Below are 20,918 nucleotides of genomic sequence, written 5' to 3' on the forward strand. Positions count from 1 at the left end.
ACCCACACTAACAGCCAGGTACCTTAGGCCCCTGCTCAGCAGCCTGTTCTCAGTGCCCCCAAGACCAGCGTCAAGGGCACGTGCCCCCCTAGTAGCTGCCCTGACCATACACCTGCACCCTTGTTCAATACCTAGTTCTCCGGAGTTTCATGTTGGCAGTGGCTGGACTCAATATAATAATGTACATGAAATCACTTACTACATATGGGTGCAGTGTGATTGCAGTTATTTCACTAGCTAAATAAAGCAGGTAATGCCACAGTGATCACCATGTGGATAGGCTGAGCGATGTCCTCTCATCATAAAATGATAGTTGACTTTCATCTTTTTATTATATTTGTAAATGACCCTTATTATCTTTAAATGCATTAATTGTGCAAAACTGCTTTTTTTCCTATACTTACTGGGTCAGGGACATGTGGTGGTGGGAGTCTAAGGGCTTCCAGCGAGACCCAATCCATACGCTGGAACAAAGGATGCTGGCGGATGTTTCCGTTGACTCCCAAACGCCTGGATGGATTTTTACACAGGAGCTGCTTAATGATGTCTTTAGCCACAGCTTCTGCCTCGTGGAACCGTCTGGGATGGAAGCGACGGGTTCCGGTAATCATTTCATTAATGATGACACCAAATGAATACCAATCCACTCCAGCATTGTACTCCTCTCCTGCCAGCATCTACCATAAGAGAGACATTATAGCACATTGTTACTCTATCATTATCTACTATATGCCATGTGTCTGTGTCTCATTGGCACTAGTTCTTTGCTATTATCCCACCTCTTTCAGTAGGTAACACTTTGGGCAGCATTCTATTAGCTGATTCTTTGCCGCAAATTGCTTAAAGTGGCTAAAAACGTCACAACCGTGACTAGGAATGGTCATATAGGGCTTTCTATTGATGGTCACCTTCCATGGTGCCATCGATGATAACCATTGATGGTGCAAAACAAAACATCTATGGAAAACCATTGATGGTTTGCACCACTTGATGGCCACTGCTGCCTAGTAAATAGTGGGTCGCGGGCCAATATAAAACGTGGGGTGGGACTTAGCAGGCTACCGCGGGGCGCAGCTAAGGTCCTTGTCTCTCTGTAGAAGAAAAAACATTGAGCTCCATTGGCTCTCTGCAATCGATAGCAAAACCGTCGCCCATCGGTAGTAAACCTTTAATGCTTGTTAAAAATCGATGGTCGATGGCCATCCTTAGCCGTGACTTCCACGGACAGTGAATCTGCCACTCAGTGATGTCAATAGGGAAGTGTGAGCAGTGTCATTGTGCAGGGCCCTTGGTATGGCACTGTCTCTGTCCCAGGCTCCTGTATTTGGCTTGCAGGGTGCCTGGTCACTACAAACACACACCCTGCAGCCTGTAGAGCTGCCTGGAGTGTAGTAACATCATGAAGTCACATATTCAGGGGCGGGGTTGGCACAGGGTGCCACAGAGTACTTCCCCAGCACTGCTGTCACACATGCTTGCTCCTGGGTAGGCAGGTGAGTGACGCTCTTATTAAGAGTACAATAAAGGTGTGATGGCACAGCTATGAACAGATGGAGGCCAGAATTATTATTTGGGGTAGGTCAGGGACATGTGCACATTCACTGATGATGATGATCACCAGCACTAGCGACCCACTTGTCAATGAATGATGGCGAATGCACCACTTATGCTGACAGGACATATAGGGCCTGATTTTGAATTGGACGCAATGCCGATGGTCACAGAGTTGGGCAATGTTTTGCTACTGCGCTTACCCGAAAATCCTTAAAACTCCTACGGCACATGTGTTACGCAGTGTGTGTGCACAAAGACACTGATGAGCCGCACACCATCAGACATGTCTAGGAGAAGTGCTTGGCATTCCTGGGTGGTGACTGGGAGGTGACTAAACAGATGCACAGAGATGGTCTGTCTTATGGGCATGTCAGTAGCGTGTTTGTGTACATGGATGCTCAATCACTCACAGTGAGGCCATACTTGTATAATCTGCACCTGCCATAGGGCTGGTATAAGTTTCTATGGTGTGACCGATGGTGGTGACTACAGATGCACCAGGCAGTATTACAGTATCTACATATGCCCATAGTGACGTCTCAGTCCTTGCACACACAGATGTACACCAGGGAAGGGCTGTGTAGTGGCATTACATAGTATCACATATGGGCGATCACCAAAGACACAGTCACGTCTGCTCCCACCTCTGACTTAGGCCCATAATGTTTTATATGTGTGTGGTGTAACCATTTTTTTCTCCATATGGAGAGTTTTTTCTATTTTTAGAAAAGATTTTTAAATTTTATGCCTAAAAGTGATGTATACACTGTATTTTGCAGTCAAAACAAATGGCAAAAAACATTGATTAATAATGTAATAATTGTATGTGACATCTGCCAAGCGTAAGCCGGAGCATATGCTGCTGATAGTAAAAATATATTATACCCCTCACCTCTGGTGCCATATATCCAGGGGTTCCAGCGTAGGCTGTGGCTGTCTGGTCACCAAAGATGTTATCGATTGCCAGGCCGAAATCAGCAATTTTCAGATGACCAGACTCTGCCATCAGGATGTTATCTGGCTTTAGGTCTCTAAAAAGAAAGATTTATAATAAATGAGAACTGTTTTGTCTAGTGAGAAATATATACTGTACATAAATTACTAATAGTATTACAGGAGTCACATTTTGCAGACAGCGCCACCTAGTGATTACAGTGATTTCAGTTCTTACTTTAAGCGTAATAAGAAAGTGCACATCACTGTGACCTGATTATGTATGAAATTGGAATTATTAGTATAATTACCGATGGATGACACCCTTAGAGTGCAGGTGTTGTACACCACATGTGATCTCAGCTGCGTAGAACCTTAAAGAGAGGAAATGACTGTAACTTGTTGACATTAGAAAAAGGTAGAAAACCTGATATTCCCACTTACCCCCTCATGTCATAACACTGCCCCTGTCACATGACACCCTGTTATCACTGACACATTCTCACAACTATGCCCCCACATGATCAGCACATTGACATATATGCAAGACATTCCATGATCTAATAGGCCATATGTTAGCAGGGCTATCAAGACAATGGTGGGACCAGGTGATATATAGGGGGTGTGGTCAAATCCCCCTGAAAAAAATTAGTGGAAAATACTATGTGCACCTGCAAAGGGGGGTGTTTATCCCCCTCGAGAGCTGGCCCAGGCACCCTGCCAAGCCCCTCAAACAAGTCCAGGCCCCGGTAATTAGTATCTGCTCCCCCTTCTCTCTGTGCCCCTGCATGTTAATCTATCCATACTCACATTCCACATAAAGACCAAATTAAGGTGATCAGACCGTACCTTAATGAAAAGATTACATTGAACATTTGCCATTCCCTGGAGAGGATGGCCCAGGTGTATGGGATGGGGGCATGTACATTAAAGTCTGCATTTTATTTAAGTCTAACTCATTTCAATGCAGATGTAATGCAGCTCAAAACTGAGTATTATTATCTTAAACAAGCTCTATTGATAAGGACAAGGTACCCCAGTAATGTTATCTGCTGGGCCATCTAGCATCCCAGCTTTGGGTAAAGGTGTAGGGGTAGGAAATATTAAGGGGAATTTACAAAAGGTGTACAACCCTTATACTGTCCCTATCTGTGCACACACTGTTACAGTTCATTTCAGTACATGTCTGTTGTATTTGAGGTGCTTACGTTGCGCTGGTGATGTCCAAGCGGCCTTTCCTCTGCAGGAACTGGTATAAGTCCCCGCCACTCGCGTATTCCAGACCCAGAAATAGATGGTTCTGTTTCATTGGACACACACAATAGTCATATAATACATTTTATTAGGAGAACATGGCAACAACTCCAAGTGAGCGTACTGGCTCATAGTAACATTATTACCCAAGAAGAGATGAATCCTGTATATGATAAATGTGTAAATATAAATAAAGAATCCCAACTAATGATCCTCGTCTAATAAGAAATACACTGTACCGTGGTCTGGAAGGCAAGGTGACCATGGATGAGGAAGGCACTACCAGACGCAACCTCTAGCACCCTGCGCTCCACAAACACCAGCTCCGGGTCCTTCAATAGCAGATTTCTCTTCTTGATGACCTTCACTGCCAGTCGCTGACCAGTCAGAGAGTCCTCAGCCAGCAGGACCTACAGGTGATAGAGGCATACACACACAATCATATTTCTACTTACATTTTATTACCTCCATACGCATCCAGGTAGCTCCATATCTTTAGAGGTTAGCAGTATATTGTATTTCCAGTGTCATTAAAGTAAAAAAAAAAATTTAATTTATAGATTGAATCTACAGAGTAGACTGTGGATGACGTTTCTGTAAATGACAATAGTAATATGCAGTCAGCCAGCACAGGAGTAAGGCCTACCCGGCTACTTTCCTAGAATGAGACTCCAGAATATTCCCAGATTAATGATGTGACTGAGGGTAATAGTGCCATTAAGTCTTGCCCCCACTGCAGGGCCGGATTAAGGGGGGGGTGACAGGGGCGGTTGTCCCTGGGCCCCACACACGGAGGGGCCCCTACACAGGATCAGTGTGACCCTGCCGAGAACAGGTATCCAGTGACAGTGCCGCTGCATACAGCTCAAAGCGGCTCCCGAGTCTTCTTCTCACCGGCGCCACGTGACACATTACGTTCGTGACGTCGATTGGAGGACCAGGCAGCAGCTCTGCCGGGAGGAGGTCACGCCCGCACGCCGTCACTCAGATAAGTCAGCGGCAGAGTGTTTGGGGGTAGGAGGGCAGAAGGCTTAGGGGGAAGGGGGGAAGCTCCGTGTGGCTTGAAGGGGCCCCCGCAATTTAAGGGGCCCCCACAAGCCTTAATCTGGCCCTGCCACACTGCTTTATGGTGATGCTTAATGACGTACATGGAGTGACAATGATAATATATTCATGATGCCTCCTTTACTACAATGTCTGAGTCACACAGTTGTTACCTGAGTTATGTAACCACAGTCACATGACTTACCTTCCCAAAGCTGCCCTGGCCCAGTAGATGGCAGAAGGACAGCCTCTTGATGTATGTAGAGACTGTTTCTCCAGGAGCAGCTTCCTGAACACCACTTCCTCCTTATAGGGATAAAAAAGTGAACAATGTAACATTTACTATTCAGAGTTAGGGCTCTATTTATTATCATTAGTTTTACTAAACTTAAGTGAAAAAGGGTGTTTTCACACCCTTTTCACATTATTTTAGTTTCACCTAAAGTTACTACAGGGCAATTGGAGTACAATTCGTAAAATTCTACTCCAACCCCTACGTATCACTTATTTTTAGTGATCAGATCGCATTTCCCATAATTGGAATGGGAAATGCGATCTGTGTGCAAGTTACTAAAAATAAATTGTGAAAAATATGCCTGGGGAGGCCCTGTGATAATAACGCCACCTGGAGGTGGCATTATCCAGGGTCTCCTCCGGTTACCGGACTCCTGCTCCGCTCTAACATGCAGAGCAGAGCCCGGAGACGGCCCCAGTGATCAGCTGTGTGGTCTAAACAGACCACACGCTGATACACTGCAAAAAAAAAAAAGTAAATAAAAAAATTTACTTACCTGAGTCCAGGGACCGGAGTTCGGGGCTCCGGTGATGTCCTCCCTCCGGTCAGCTGGTCTCCCTTACTGCACTGCGGCTCGGTCATCAGGTGACCGGGTCCCAGTGCAGTATGGGATGTCAGCTGACCGGAGTAATATCACACTACAATCTGCATTCCCAATGCAGATTGTAGTAAATAGAGCTCTTAGAGGCACATGTAAAATGCATGTACATTATTGTATTGTATTACACCATTATGTAACTGTAATGCAGTCAGAATACTGTTGTGTACAGAGAGAGCACATAAACTCAGCCATACAGAGGAAAGTGGGTCATCAATTGCTACTGTTGGAAAAATGGTCAGGGATGGGCTGTGGAGGGGTATTTGCACCTCAGGCTGGTGTCATATTGCATCACCTTGTGCCGGTCAGTTGCTTAATATTATTTGTATAATAGCTGGATGGGCTGACCATCAGTGTATCTGGGATATCCTCAGTGGGCCCCATTGCTTAACCATTTAATTGGCTAATATTTTCCAAATATGACCCCAAAATTGTTGATTTTTTTAAAATGATCAAATTATGTAAATAACTATTTACACCTGATTTGGTAAAACACAATTAATAAATATGTAGATTATTAATGACAGTATACTGAATAAAGGTAATAGTTCTTATTTACATAATTAGATTATTTAATAAATCAATAATTTTGGAACAATTTAAAAGAAGAGATTTATACAGGTAAAAAAAACTTTATGGTGATATATAGTGTGTGTGTATATAATATATATATATATATATATATATATATATATACCATTTTATAACTGTATAAAACATAATTTTACTTACACTTATCAGCCCTGCAAAAAGCCAGCAGCAGCAGTGAGTGGGCAATCCTGCGGGGCTGGCCAGGTGAGCAGTGCATGTAAATGGGGAGAGACCAGAATACACAGCATCTCTGAGCCCCTTGAGCTCAGGCTGCAGGGAGACTGTTTTAAAGCAGGAGACTGAGCTATTAATTTTATTATTATTATGTGGGTTAGTAATTTAATGTTATTGGATAGAGGACTTGGCTATTTATTAGTGTGGAGATATTATTATTTAATGTAATGGGGATGTGGGCTGGGCTATTAATTTATTGGTGTGGTGGGGTAATCATTTAGCAGTGGATGGGAACTGTTCATTTAATGATGAGGGATATTAATATAATAGTGGCATCTTGGCAATGTCTATTCATTTAAGGTGGGGATGAGGGTTATTTATTAAATATTGATGTTATTATGGGCTTTATAGGAAGGTATATTTATTTATTGGGGATGGCTACATGGGATCAACAGTGGTTATGTTTATTATGTTGGTCTCAGAATGGGAGATGTGAAATGACTGAGCAGTGAGCGCTGTATACCGTGATCACTCGCACCGCCGGTATTCTGTGCTGACTGCCCCAAGTCCTGACAATGCGCCTGTGCTGCTGCGCAGTGTGTAACTTCCCGTGTCCCCATACAACTGCATGCCTGAAAACTCTCTGTAACCCTGGTTCTCTCTAGAATATGTGTTATTTATTAATGGCAATGTGAAGGCACAATTGTCCCCTGTGGGCTATATTGCACTTTATACATTATATTGTGTAGGAATAATGTACTATAACTGTGAGGGGGGAGTGCTAGTCCCTTATTTTGCCAGGGGCCTTCACCATATAAACTGTAGGTGGAGTCAGGTAGGTATTTGAAGACCCCATAGCAAAAGTTTGAGAAGGCCCCTATGTAGCACCCAATGGCAGTGTATTACTGGCCTCCACGGGTACAGGGGAAACCCCTGGTGGGCCCCACTGCCCAAGGGCCTACCCTCTTCTCTAGTGCTCAGGTTCCAGACTGTACACTTGAATTATTAATTATACATATGTTAAATTATACTGCACAGAACTATGATGTATTTTATACAATGCATTGCTGTTATTAATCTTGCACATTATCTTGCATGCATTAGCAGTATTTACTATATAGATTCTTTAAGGGACCCAGACCATGCACTCTTAATGGTTAGCCAAGTCTCTGTGGAGGCTGGCCACAACCCCAAATATGGGCCCCTATCACTGCATTCCCCCGGTGGGCCCTTCATGCTCCAGTCCGAGACTGCCCAATGGTAAAAAATATAACACATATAACTTTGACAAGGTAGATCACCCCCCTCAGCACTGGGTCCTAAAGCAGGTGTACCCCTTGCACCTATTGTAGTTAGTAGGGATTAGCACAAGATGAGAAGTCAAGGCTAAAGCAACATGCAGGGCTGGCACGAGGCATGTTCAACCATTGCAGTCGAACAGGGACGCCACCCCATTGAGGGTGTACCCCTGCCAATCTTCCCGATTTTCAGCGGGACAGTCCCGTTTTTTGGGCACTGCCCTGCTGTTCCACCCGCGGGCCGAAGGGTCCCGCTGGTGGTCGGGAGGTTGGACACTCCCACCGCCGCAGCTGTGCCGGCCCCATAGAAAAGTAATGGACAATTCAGTGCAGGAAGAGGGCTGGGGGCAGCCCAGCTACTGAACGAGTGCTGGGCTTGCTCCCAGCCTGACGTTAAATGGGAGAAGTGCCATACAGGCACGTCCCCAATTAGTGTCACTTAGGGGGCATGGTCTATGATAATTAGGCCACGCCTCCTTTTTGGGCGCTCACAACTTCACCGAGCGCAGGGTGAGGGGCATCGTATTCCCTCTCCACACAGGGCGTGACACCTCCTCGAGCCGACCCTGGTAACATGCAATAGTATGTGGCGTTGCAGCAACTCAAGGGGGAGCATATTACAGTAAACAGACCTAAATACATAAAAAACGCTATAAAGTATTCCGTTATACCCCATGTATTTCATTAATGTAGAGGTCAGATTGTATGCTGTGCTCCATTTTGTTGTGGCTAAAGGGTATTGACATTTAAAATACTCCCTGGAACTACAATGAAACATCTTACAATGGAATTGTTTCCTCTATGAGTAACAAGTAGATATAGCTTATTAGGAGCATCTCCACATAATTGTGGGCTATGCAGGGATTGTGCATATGTGTAAATACACCTGTATATTCAGGAGGATCTCTTGCACCAGGGAAAGGGCTGACACAAGTGAGAACTGAAAATAATGACATCTATGACGCCAAGCATACAGATTGTAGCAGTCCAGTCACAAGGATGCATACAACTCAGCGTGTGGGTAAAATCTGTATTTAGGGCCTGATTCATTACAGATCACTATTGCGATCGTAGCTGTGATAATGCATGCAGTTCTGCTGCGAAATATGCTAATGTTTGCAACCACTCAGCCAGCATAGAGACGCCCACTACCGCTTTCTCACATCCGTAATACCTCTCAGTCCTGCGTATAAATCGGTAATAATGAGTAACATTGGCCCCTCACACAGAATTACAGCAGGTCTGACCTATCAAATTTTGCAATCGATAGAGGTTTTTAGCATAATCATGGCCAAGGTTATGGGCCTACCCACCACATCCAGGTAACCTCTTTAGGGTAGGTCCCTAACATACTAGGGGTCAAATCCAGAGCGCAGGACACCCCCAAACTAGCCCAGCTAAGCCACCCTAGGGCACTGCCATAATAGGAAAAGTGAAGTGTAAAAGAAATAGTTAAGAGCAGCCACAGCTGCATATTATATATATATATATTCAGGGTGTGCAGTCCAGGAATCTTTCCTATATACTGAATCTTTCCTGTCTCAGGAATTGCAGGTTCCGTTGCATGCAGTGAGTACTCAGGCTGCATATGTCGTCACAGTAGCTAATGTATGCACACCCATGTAATGGCGTTCAAACGGACAGGCACGCCTGGGTTTCTCTTACCACTCCCTCGTCACCACCCCCAAACACTGACATCCCATCACTCACTCTGCGATGGCTTTCTATCTGCGTGTGTAAATGCAATGCTAACCTTCACATGCGCACTGCGGTGCATACACATGCGCAGTATGCACCATTGACCGATATGCGTATGCAGTTGCAATTGCGATCCATGCTGTTTCAGGCCCTTAGTTCCATATATACAATGCTGGAGCTATTAAGGCCAACTCGCATTGCACATTGCATTTAAAACCAGACACATGATCATTACCCAGCTGCATGCAGTCAGCTGTTATCATGCTTGTAATTAACCAGTTTATTTAAGGTGGTAAAAGATTATGGTTTTACAGATGCAGCAAAGTTTGTTGCAGCAAACAGAATGTATTATGCTATTTATTCATATAACCCGGGTTACTGACAGCTTAACTCAGACCCTCCAACGCATACTTGTCTACTCTCCCGGGACTCTCCCGATAATCGGGTGCTGCTCCTGGCACCCCGCAAGACTAGGCAAGTCCCCCGGAATGGCCTCCGGCACCTCGCAAACCCGCAAAAGTGGGCAGTCCGGGGGTGTGATGATGCGATTCGCGCTGAATCTCGTCATCATAGCCCCGCCCCCTTCCTTATAATGCCAGTAATATTAGTATTCTAAAGCATGGGGGTTGGGGCCACTATGATGCAATCGCGTTGCCACACCCCCGCTCCGCCTACCTGAACCGCCCCCACCCTCTCTGCTGGACGGACCTGGAAGCCCCCTCCCGAAGCCCCCTGCAGAAAAGTCGGTAAGTATGCTCCAAAGTGACCATTCCATTAGGAATAAAATGCTCTGCTCCTGGACTTCCCTCTTAATTTATGATAGCAGACACCTGTGCTGAAACACCTGTCTCATCAATTACCTAGTTCAGCACAGGTGACTGCAATCATACATTAGGTGGGACCCCAGGAGCAGAGCATTTTGTATCTAATGGAATAGGTCATGTTAACTGTGATTCAAGATATCAGAGATTTAGTTGTGACAAACCATTTACTGCACTAAATCCTGCCCCATATGTAAAATAACTGGATAAAACCACATACTCTTCAGTAGTAAACATATACCTATTGTAGTCAGCTGTAAGGTGCCCATGCAGGAGAGCACAATCTCTTTCTCATAGTAACTATGCCTGCTGCCCCTTTACATTAAGCATCCTATTTCCATAGCCATGTAACAGCACTGGGTGTGGTTATCATTATCTAGTCCCCTATGCCCGATATCCCCTAACAATGCATAATAAAAGGGAAATGCTGCATTTTCCATCTAGAAGGATAAATCACCCCCTCCCTCGGACACATAGAGGGGTATTCAATATGAAAGGTTAACTTCCCTGGCGAAGTTAACGTTTCATATCGGAGTTTTTTTCTGCGTAAAGGTATGGTGCGCGCTCCCGCTTATCCCCGTATTCAAAATAAAATTAATGAAAACGGGAAACTCCGAAGTTGGATTTGCGTAAAGTTGCGAATTTTTCCTTAAAATAATTGTAAGACCCCCCTAAAATTGTAAAAACAAGGGGGAACACTATGGGTACCCCCGTTTTAGCCTTTAATTGAAAGTGGGGGATTTAAATAGCCGCAGCAGGTGTTTTTTTCCCGACATTGAAGAAGTGATGCAGAAGAGCACTTACGTTATTTTTTTCGTTTTTGTAAGTGGTCCCATCAAATTTGGGGTAAATGAAAATGGGTACTAGCATATTTTGATGTCCCTAAAGTAAGTTTTTAAAAATTCTGCATTTGTGCACCTGCCGCTATAAATCTATTCTAGAAAACACCTGCCGCATACTTGCAGAATAGCCCTGAACCTATTTCCCTATTGTTTAACAATCTTTTCCCATTTTTTTTTTTGCACCCCAATTTTTTAATTATTTTTTTGGGGTTTCCCTATTTTTTGTTTTTTACTTTTTTTGACACAGTTCTTTTTTAAATGTCAATCTCAGGGGTGCAGGATATTTTTTTTAAGCCTGCACCCCTAAACCCCAATTCTGCACCTTTTTTCGACACCTATTCAATGGTGAAAAGTTATCACATATTTTTTATCAAAGACTTGTCAAAACTGCGATAAGTCTTTGAAATTGAATAGGGTGTAAAAGTAAAACCTGCGATAATGACTTCATCATTGCAATATTAACGCAAAAACGATGTTATCGCACCCATATTGAATACCCCATAGTGATTGCATTATGGCTGGTGGGGCAATTTAAGGCTAGGTGGTGCTAGGCAGCTGCAGAGGTGAAAGGACTGCAGATGAATAACATAGGGATAAATCACATACCTACAGTATAACCTAAGGCCATCAGGCTGAGGGGGAGGATATACAGATTGAGGGGACATGACAGCAGAAAAGAAGCTACAGAAGGTCACTAAGGGTATATCTTCAGTTGAGCCATGGGCAGGGCCGCCAACAGAAATCTTGGGGCCTGGTACACTGATATCTCTGGGGGCCCCCTCGACCCCCCTCGCCCACACATATCTCCCCTGCATTTGCCAAAACACGTGTTACAGCTATACATTGAACAGAGGTACCCCCATATATATATTAGCTACACACTGAACAGAGATACCCCCATACATATTACAGAGACAATCAGGCTTTGTCACCCCTGTATTGCCACATACTACTGCAAGTCATATGTTGTAGAAGTAACCACATTATCATCTATAACTTGCCCAGGACCCCACAATAGACAGATAGATAGATAGATAGATAGATAGATAGATAGATAGATAGATAGATAGATAGATAGATAGATAGATAGATAGATAGATATAGGAGACAGATAGATAGATACAGTCAGGTGCATAAATATTGGGACATTGACAGAATTTTCATATTTTGGCCTCTATTCACCACCACAATGGCTTTGAAATGAAACAAACAAGATGTGCTTTAACTGCAGACTTTCAGATTTAATTTGAGGGTAATTACATCCAAATCAGGTGAACAGTGTAGGAATTACAACGGTTTCTATATGTGCCTCCCACTTTTTAAGGGGCCAAAAGTAATGGGACTATCAACTCAAAAGCTATTTCAAGGACAGGTGTGGGCTATTCCCTCGTTATTTCATTAACAATTAAGCAGGTAAAAGGTCTGGAGTTCACAAGAGTGTATATAGAGGGTTTACCACAAGATGTAAACCATTGGTGAGCCTCAAAAACAGGAAGACCAGATTAGAGTTTGCCAAACAACATCTAAAAAAGCCATTACAGTTCTGGAACAACATCCTATGGACAGATGAGACAAAGATCAACTTGTACCAGAGTGATGGGAAGAGAAGAGTATGGAGAACGAAAGGAACTTCTCATGATCCAAAACATACCACCTCATCAGTGAAGCATGGTGGTGTTAGTATCATGGCGTGGGCATGTATGCCTGCCAATGGAACTGGTTCCCTTGTATTTATTGATGATGTGACTGCTGACAAAAGCAGCAGAATGAATTCTGAGTGTTTCGGGCAATATTATATGCTCATATTCAGTCAAATGCTTCAGAACTCATTGGACGGTGCTTCACAGTGCAGATGGACAATGACCCAAAGCATACTGCAAAAGCAACCAAAGAGTTTTTTAAGGCTAAAAAGTGGAATGTTACGCAATGGCCAAATCAGTCCCCTGACCTGAATCCGAAGAACAATTTACTTGATAAAGACAAAACTGAAGCGAAAATGCCCCAAGAACAAGCAGGAACTGAAGACATTTGCAGTAGAGGTGGCAGAGCATCACCAGGGATGAAACCCAGCGTCTGGTGACGTCTATGCGTTCCAGACTTCAGGCTGTAATTGCCTGCAAAGGATTTGCAACAAAGTATTAAAAAGTAAAAGTTAGATTTAGGATTGTTTAGTTTGTCCCATTACTTTTGGCCCCTTAAAAGGTGGGAGGCACATATAGAAACCGTTGTAATTCCTACACCGTTCACCTGATTTGGATGTAATTACCCTCAAATTAAATCTGAAAGTCTGCAGTTAAAGCACATCTTGTTTGTTTCATTTCAAAGCCATTGTGGTGAATAGAGGCCAAAATATGAAAAATCTGTCAATGTCCCAATATTTATGCACCTGACTGTATGAGATAGATAGATAGATAGATAGATAGATAGATAGATAGATAGATAGATAGATAGATAGATAGATAGATAGATATGAGATAGATAGACCATTTTAAAGCCTCCCTCTGCTTATACCCATTTTTTTATATTATATATATTTGGCAGTAGCAGCACAGCGTTTTTGTTTTAAATAATATCCCATAATATTCTACATGTAAATCCAATGCAAAACGAATTAAATTAATTGATTTTGCTTACCGCATCTCACTGTTAGTGCGTGTTTCAGTCAGCTGCTGCGCTGCCATTCAGTGACTGTCAGATGCTATGGACTGATTGGGACTGCCAGCCAGGGAAGGTCAGGTGTCATAGATAAGTGTCATAGATAGGATTCTGTAGTGTGGAGGAACTGGAGTGGAGGTGCTGCAGGGCTGCATATGGACAGTGCATATGGATTAGTTTTGCATTGGACACCATTACTGGGGGGATAGCTACTAGTGGGGGCACCATTACTGGGGGGGGGCTACTACTACTGGGGACATCATTACTGGGGGGTAGCCACTACTACTGGGGACACCATTACTGGGGGGGAGCTACTACTACTGAGGATACCATTACTGTGGGGGACTACTACTACTGGGGACACCATTACTGGGGGGGAGCTGCTACTGGGGGCACCATTACTGGGGGGGAGCTACTACTACTGGGATCACCATTACTGGGGGGGGGAAGCTACTACTGGGGGCACCATTACTGGGTGGCTACTACTGGGGGCACTGCATCGGGAGGGTGAACCTCTACTGGGGACTACTACTGGGGGCACTATATAAGGGGCTTACTACTAGGGGACCACTACTGGGGGCACTAATTAGGGAGAACCACTACAGGGTGCCCTGTATAGGGGGATCGCTGCTGGGGGCCTGCATAAGGGGCACCACTACTGGGGGCACTGAATAAGGGGAACTAATAAGGGGCTGCATAAGGGGGACCACTACTGGGGCATTGCATACTGGGAGTACTGTATAAGGGGAACTAATGGGGGGGCTGCTTAAGGGGGACCACTACTGGGGGTACTGTAAAAGGGGCACTACTATGGGCCTGCATAAGATTGACCACAACTGGGGACATTGTATACTGGGGGTACTGTATAAGGGGCACTACTGGGGTTAAGGTGCATATGCAAAGGAATGGTCAGAGTTACGATAAAGGGGTGTGTCATGTTGACATGCCCCATTTTTAAGTGACCACGCCCATTTTTCTGCCAGTTGTAGCCTTCCCAGTGCTTCTCTGGCTTGAATACATACTGCTTACCTTCCCAACATGCTCCTCCATCTCCAAATTGGAGTTTCTATAGAGGAGTGTATAAAGAGGCGCAATATGAAAAAGCTCAGGGATGAGCTATATATAGATATATATATATATATATATATATATATATGCATTTTTTACAAATCTGTGTCATTATACTGCTGGGAACAGCTACAGGGACTGATTGTACAAGATCCCTCTATCCTGGTTGTTTTCAGGCTGAAAGAAGGATTTTTCTTCATATGACACTATTCTGAGATGACATTATATAAAATAAGCGTCTACACCTTTATTTAATGTTTTGATGCTTGATGAGTTGCAAAAATGTTAAAGAGCTGTAGGGAGCAATGGCTTCTGCTCTACAGTGTGATACTGTGCGAGCTGGTATTAATGGAGAAGATAATTGCGTTATCTTCTCTGGTAACACTTTGCTGTATATTGGGAATAGTACTGAAAAATGTGGTAACACTCATATCCGCATTGTTTAGTAGAAATGTGTTTGCTGAATGAAGCCCCAACTGTGATATTTTTAGGAAAAGCAACAGAGACACATTATCTGCGTAAAAAAAAAGACTAATAACAGACAGTCCCAGGTAGTCCCTTGAACAGCAAAGTAAATTTTTTTTATTTATTAATGCATATGTTTATCCATATAAATTAAGGTTGTTTATTGATTAATGCACATTTCATCACAGTAGTTCTTTTTCATAGAATATATGAAACTCTTTTTCTTTATATACTACACTTAAGCAAATTCTCGTGGGAATTACCACAACCCCACTAATGGCAGTATATCACCTCACTAGTGGTTGGCCTTACCCCTAAGTGGGACCCATGCTTACATTCCCTTTAGGGGCAGTAGATGTAGTCTTGGACCATGCTAACTTGAGCAAGCAGTTAGAGACCCAAGAGATGGAAAATAACAGATAAAGAAGACTTTTAGCCAAATTAAACACATATTTCTAATTATATTCATAATTTCAGCTGCAAATCCTAATATTGTTATACTGCATGTGATGGCCATAAATGATTACCTCAGATAATATTGAATAATTACTTCATAAAGGTTATCATATTTACCACCAGGCAAAAGGTACATAATTTGTCGGATATGTGATTCTCATAGGAAATGGGTGTGGTAATTGTGGATAATGGGAGTGGTCTAAACTGTCCAGATTGTTTTTGTTGTTTTCTTGTAAGGTTTGTATTATTCCAAGTCTACTGGTTGTCATGTCTTATATATTGATACGACCATACCTGCTCGTTCCTGTCTCCTTCTAGAGTCACCAAAGCGAATGACCTCCCCAGATGTTTTCCTTCTCTTCCTGTCTGCAATCATTCCACTGTCTATGCCAATTTCTTCTATCTGATCCTCTCTCTTCCTCCTCTTATCACTCTTTTGGCTGGTATAATCCATAGAAAAAAATTCCTGGCTCCCATCATGAGAGCTGTTTTCCACATGCAGGCACTTCTTCCTTCCTTTCGTGCGAGACTCGGTGGAAATCCTCTTTCTGGCCTTCTTGATCGCCCAAGACTCCTCCAAACTGTCAGATATCTTTCTTTTCTTCAAAGCCATCATCTTCTTTCTTCTCTTGTAGATAGAAAACTCCTCATCCTCTGAGCTCCTGGCTTCCTCCAGATGTGACGCCATCCTGTCGACAGTCCAACTGTCTCTGACTCCCAACTGCCACTCAGAGTTTTGAAAGTAAACAGTAGCAGGTGATCATGTGACAGCAGCATGGCAGCTGATGATGGCACCAGCTATGCTTTACCAGACAGCCCATCACCATAGATGATGCCCATCTCATGTAGCTACATTGTAGCTGATACTGTTACTTCTCCTATTACAATCAATTGATGTTGAAGTTACAAATCAGGGTAATTAAAAAAAACATTAATTCATATACATTTTTGAGCTTGGAAGAGGGCCTCTGTGGCATCACTGACAAATCTCCTTGCTGGACTGACGCAGATGGTGTATCGCTTGTATCTTTTATCATGGATGCTGTTTCATGCTAATTAACTATAGAAGGCTAGCTTGTATAGTAAAGAATTTAACCTTTCAGACCTAGAAATTGAATAAATTATAGAGGCTTAAGTAGAAATATGTATCAGCAACAGCATGACGCACAGTCACAGTGTCACTTTAGGGCCATATTCAATTTGAAGAGAAAAGTCAGAGGTCGGACTTTTCGCCATCAACGCTGTTTTTTGCAGGGATAAAGTATTGGGCGTGTGCCTGCTTATCCCCGTATTCAATTTGGATCCGCCGAAAACTGGACCCGGCGGAAAGGTAAGTATCGAAAAGTGCTGTTTGTTTTTGGGGAAATCATGCTGTCACCCCCCAAAAGATGTTCTGACATGGGGAATCGCTTTGGGTACCCCCGATTTGGCCTGCTGAAGATAGTCGGGGTTTTTACATGCGCCTGTGAAGAACTAGTGAAGAATAGCACTTAGCTTTTTTTGGGGAGTAAAAATAACAATGCCTATCAAATTCGGGGCACATAAAAATGGGTACAAGCATATTTTTAAGTCCCTAAAGTAATTTTTTTAAATTCTTCAAAAATTCACCTGCCGCTACCAGCCGCATTCTAGAAAATGCACCTGCCGCTACCAGCCGCATTCTAGAAAATGCACCTGCCGCTACTAGTCGCATACATGGGAAACCCCCCTGAATCATTTTCGGTAGTTTAAAACTTTTTCCCCAATATTTTTTTTTTTCACCCCCAAAATGAAAGTACATTTTTTGGGGTGTCCTGAGGATTTTTTAAAAATGTTTTTTGACACAGAATACTTTTAGGGGACATTAAAAAGGCTGCAGGCTATTTTCTTTTATTCTGCACCCCAAAACCCCAATTCTGCACTTTTTTTCACCATGTATTACATGGAGAAAACATATACCCATTTTTTTTACAAAGACTTTTCGCACCGGTGAAAAGTCTTTAAAATTGAATATTGGGATAATTGAAACAGGCGGAAATGACGTCATCAGCGATAAATTATCTCCGATGACAGACTTTTCGCCCCATATTGAATATGGCCCATAGTAGTTTTAGAACTATTCTGCTGGCTGCACCTGAAAAACTCTTGAAAACAAAGGGTTACCCGGCAGTCATTTCTCATCCCAAGGGTCTTTTTCCTCTAATATTGATGACAACAGTTTATTTTGTAAATAGCCTATACAGTAGTTATTATATTACTCATAAACATTTGACCTTCAGTTACCAGTGGTACACGCAGGGTGGTGCTTATGAGCACCCAAAACTGTAAGACGCGAGAGCGGGTATCATATTATTAAGCCCTGGACCAATATGATGTGATTCCTTTCCTGCTAGGGAGAGGGGCCTAATGACATGATGCCTGGACCTGTCTTCATCTACAACCCACAGCTTTCTGAAATCCGAACCCCCTCGAGCCCCCCAGATCCGAGGCCGATCCGAGTCAGGCTCGACTTTTCCCGCCTGACTCGGATCTGAAATCGAGGCAAAACGTCATCATCCCGCCTTCCGAGTCTCGCGGGTTTTGGATCCTATATAAGGTACCCGCGTCGGCACCATTTTCTCACTCGGCTGTGGACAGTGAAGAGGGAGGGTGGGAGTTAGGGCTGGCTGGGCTGTGTAGTGTAGTGTAGTGCAGAGTAGTGTTGTGCTGTGCTGTGCTGCGCTGTGCTGCTATTGTCCACTACTTCAAAGTCCATAGGGGCTGGCTGTGTTGTGCTGTGCTGCTGTTGTTAATAGGGGCTGTGTCCACTACTTCAAAGTCCATAGGGGCTGGCTGGACTGTGTTGTGCAGTCAGTTCTCCATAGGGGCTGTGTCCACTCCAAAGTCCTGTGCAGTGTCCCAGTCCTAAAGGGGTGCTGTAGTGTTGTCCAGGGGGTGCTCTGTCCATCAGGGGTGCCCCCCCCACGTGCTAAAAAAATAATATTTTTTGTGTGTTTGTGAATTGTGTGCGCAGTAGCCACACGTGCATCAACAAAGTAGTGCCAAGCATGCGCCTGTGTCATAAGTAAAGGGCCAGCTGGCTTGACCGTTAAAGGGTGCTGTAACCCCCAAAGTACACTCCAGTCCAAACCAAAAAAATATATATTTTCTGTGTTTGTGAATTGTGTGCGCAGTAGCCGCACGTGCATCAACAAAGTAGTGCCAAGCGTGCGCCTGTGTCATAAGTAAAGGGCTGGCTGGCTTGACCGTTAAAGGGTGCTGTAACCCCCAAAGTACACTCCAGTCCAAACCAAAAAAATATATATTTTCTGTGTTTGTGAATTGTGTGCGCAGTAGCCGCACGTGCATCAACAAAGTAGTGCCAAGCGTGCGCCTGTGTCATAAGTAAAGGGCTGGCTGGCTTGACCGTTAAAGGGTGCTGTAACCCCCAAAGTACACTCCAAACCAAAAAAAAAATATTTTCTGTGTTTGTGAATTGTGTGTGCAGTAGCCGCACGTGCATCAAAAAAGTAGTGCCAAGCGTGCGCCTGTGTCATAAGTAAAGGGCCGGCTGGCTTGACTGTTAAAGGGTGCTGTAACCCCCAAAGTACACTCCAGTCCAAACCAAAAAAAAAAATATTTTCTGTGTTTGTGAATTGTGTGCGCAGTAGCCGCACGTGCATCAACAAAGTAGTGCCAAGCGTGCGCCTGTGTCATAAGTAAAGGGCCGGCTGGCTTGACCGTTAAAGGGTGCTGTAACCCCCAAAGTACACTCCAAACCAAAAAAAAAATATTTTCTGTGTTTGTGAATTGTGTGTGCAGTAGCCGCACGTGCATCAAAAAAGTAGTGCCAAGCGTGCGCCTGTGTCATAAGTAAAGGGCCAGCTGGCTTGACCGTTAAAGGGTGCTGTAACCCCCAAAGTACACTCCTGTCCAAACCAAAAAAAAAAATATTTTCTGTGTTTGTGAATTGTGTGCGCAGTAGCCGCACGTGCATCAACAAAGTAGTGCCAAGCGTGCGCCTGTGTCATAAGTAAAGGGCCGGCTGGCTTGACCGTTAAAGGGTGCTGTAACCCCCAAAGTACACTCCAAACCAAAAAAAAAAATATTTTCTGTGTTTGTGACTTGTGTGCACTGTGGCTGCACGTGCATCAACAAAGGAGCAGCGCCAAGCGTGCGCCTGTGTCCCATAAGTAAAGAGCCGGCTGGCTCATTTCTTAAAGGGTGGTGTAACCCACAAAGTGCACTACTCTCCAGCAAAAATAAAAAAATATTTTCTGTGTTTGTGTGCGCTTTAGCCGCACGTATATATCAATATAACATAAATGGAGGACCAAACTTTCTCCGATAAAAATAAAATACGGAAAGATCAAGAACCACTTCCTCCTAGTGCTATTGCTGCTGCTGGGAGTTGTTCATCATCCCAGAGAGTAAGTAGGAACATCACTACTTTTACTAAACAATTGACCCTCCAACAGTCCCTAGCGATGAGGATGAAGTACGACAGCAGTCATCCTGAAGGAAAACGTATAACTGAGGCCTTGACTGCTATGTTGGTGTTAGACGTGCGTCCGGTATCCGCCATTAGTGCAGTGGGATTTAGACAATTGATGGAGGTAGTGTGTCCCCGGTTCCAAATCCCTTCTAGATTCCACCTGCATCCTCAAAGCAGCAGCGACAAGCGTGCGTCTGTCTGTTAAAGGGTGGTGACACCCTCAAAGTGTGCTACACAAACAATTAAAATATTGTTCTTTTTTTTTCTGTCTTTGTGAAATGTGTGGGCTGTAGCCGCACCTGCATCCTTAAAGCAGCAGCGACAAGCGTGCGTCTGTCTGTTAAAGGGTAGTGACACCCTCAAAGTGTGCTACACAAACAATAAAAATATTCTTCTTCTTTTTTCTGTCTTTGTGAATTGTGTGGGCTGTAGCCGCACTTGCATCCTCAAAGCAGCAGCGACAAGCGTGCGTCTGTCTGTTAAAGGGTGGTGTAACCCTCAAAGTGCACTCCACAAACAATAAAAATATTCTTCTTTTTTTTTCTGTCTTTGTGAATTGTGTGGGCTGTAGCTGCACTTGCATCCTCAAAGCAGCAGCGACAAGCGTGCGTCTGTCTGTTAAAGGATTACATCGGTGACAGCATCCAAGTAGGCATGTCAGACAGTCCGTACCTGTACTGGCAGGAAAAAGAAGCAATTTGGAGGTCCCTGTACAAACT

General features: G+C 43.8%; 1 protein-coding gene across 1 annotated transcript in view; it reads right to left on the minus strand.

Annotated features, from left to right (window-relative positions):
* The window catches only part of LOC148521950 (protein kinase C delta type-like), a 33,698-nt gene extending 24,107 nt beyond the window's left edge, over positions 1-9,591 (minus strand). Inside the window, exons 1-7 of the mRNA XM_088474315.1 lie at positions 9,495-9,591; positions 4,991-5,091; positions 3,981-4,151; positions 3,696-3,787; positions 2,799-2,861; positions 2,447-2,585; positions 405-677 (exon numbers count right to left, since the gene is read on the minus strand). Coding sequence (XP_088330441.1) covers positions 405-677; positions 2,447-2,585; positions 2,799-2,861; positions 3,696-3,787; positions 3,981-4,151; positions 4,991-5,091; positions 9,495-9,540 — 885 coding nt within the window. The 5' untranslated portion in view covers positions 9,541-9,591. The remainder of the gene's footprint in view (positions 1-404; positions 678-2,446; positions 2,586-2,798; positions 2,862-3,695; positions 3,788-3,980; positions 4,152-4,990; positions 5,092-9,494) is intronic.
* Between the last annotated feature and the right edge of the window lie 11,327 nt (positions 9,592-20,918).

This window comes from Taudactylus pleione, unplaced genomic scaffold, assembly GCF_031769625.1.
Source record: "Taudactylus pleione unplaced genomic scaffold, aTauple2 ptg000154l, whole genome shotgun sequence".
NCBI classification, from domain to species: domain Eukaryota; kingdom Metazoa; phylum Chordata; class Amphibia; order Anura; family Myobatrachidae; genus Taudactylus; species Taudactylus pleione.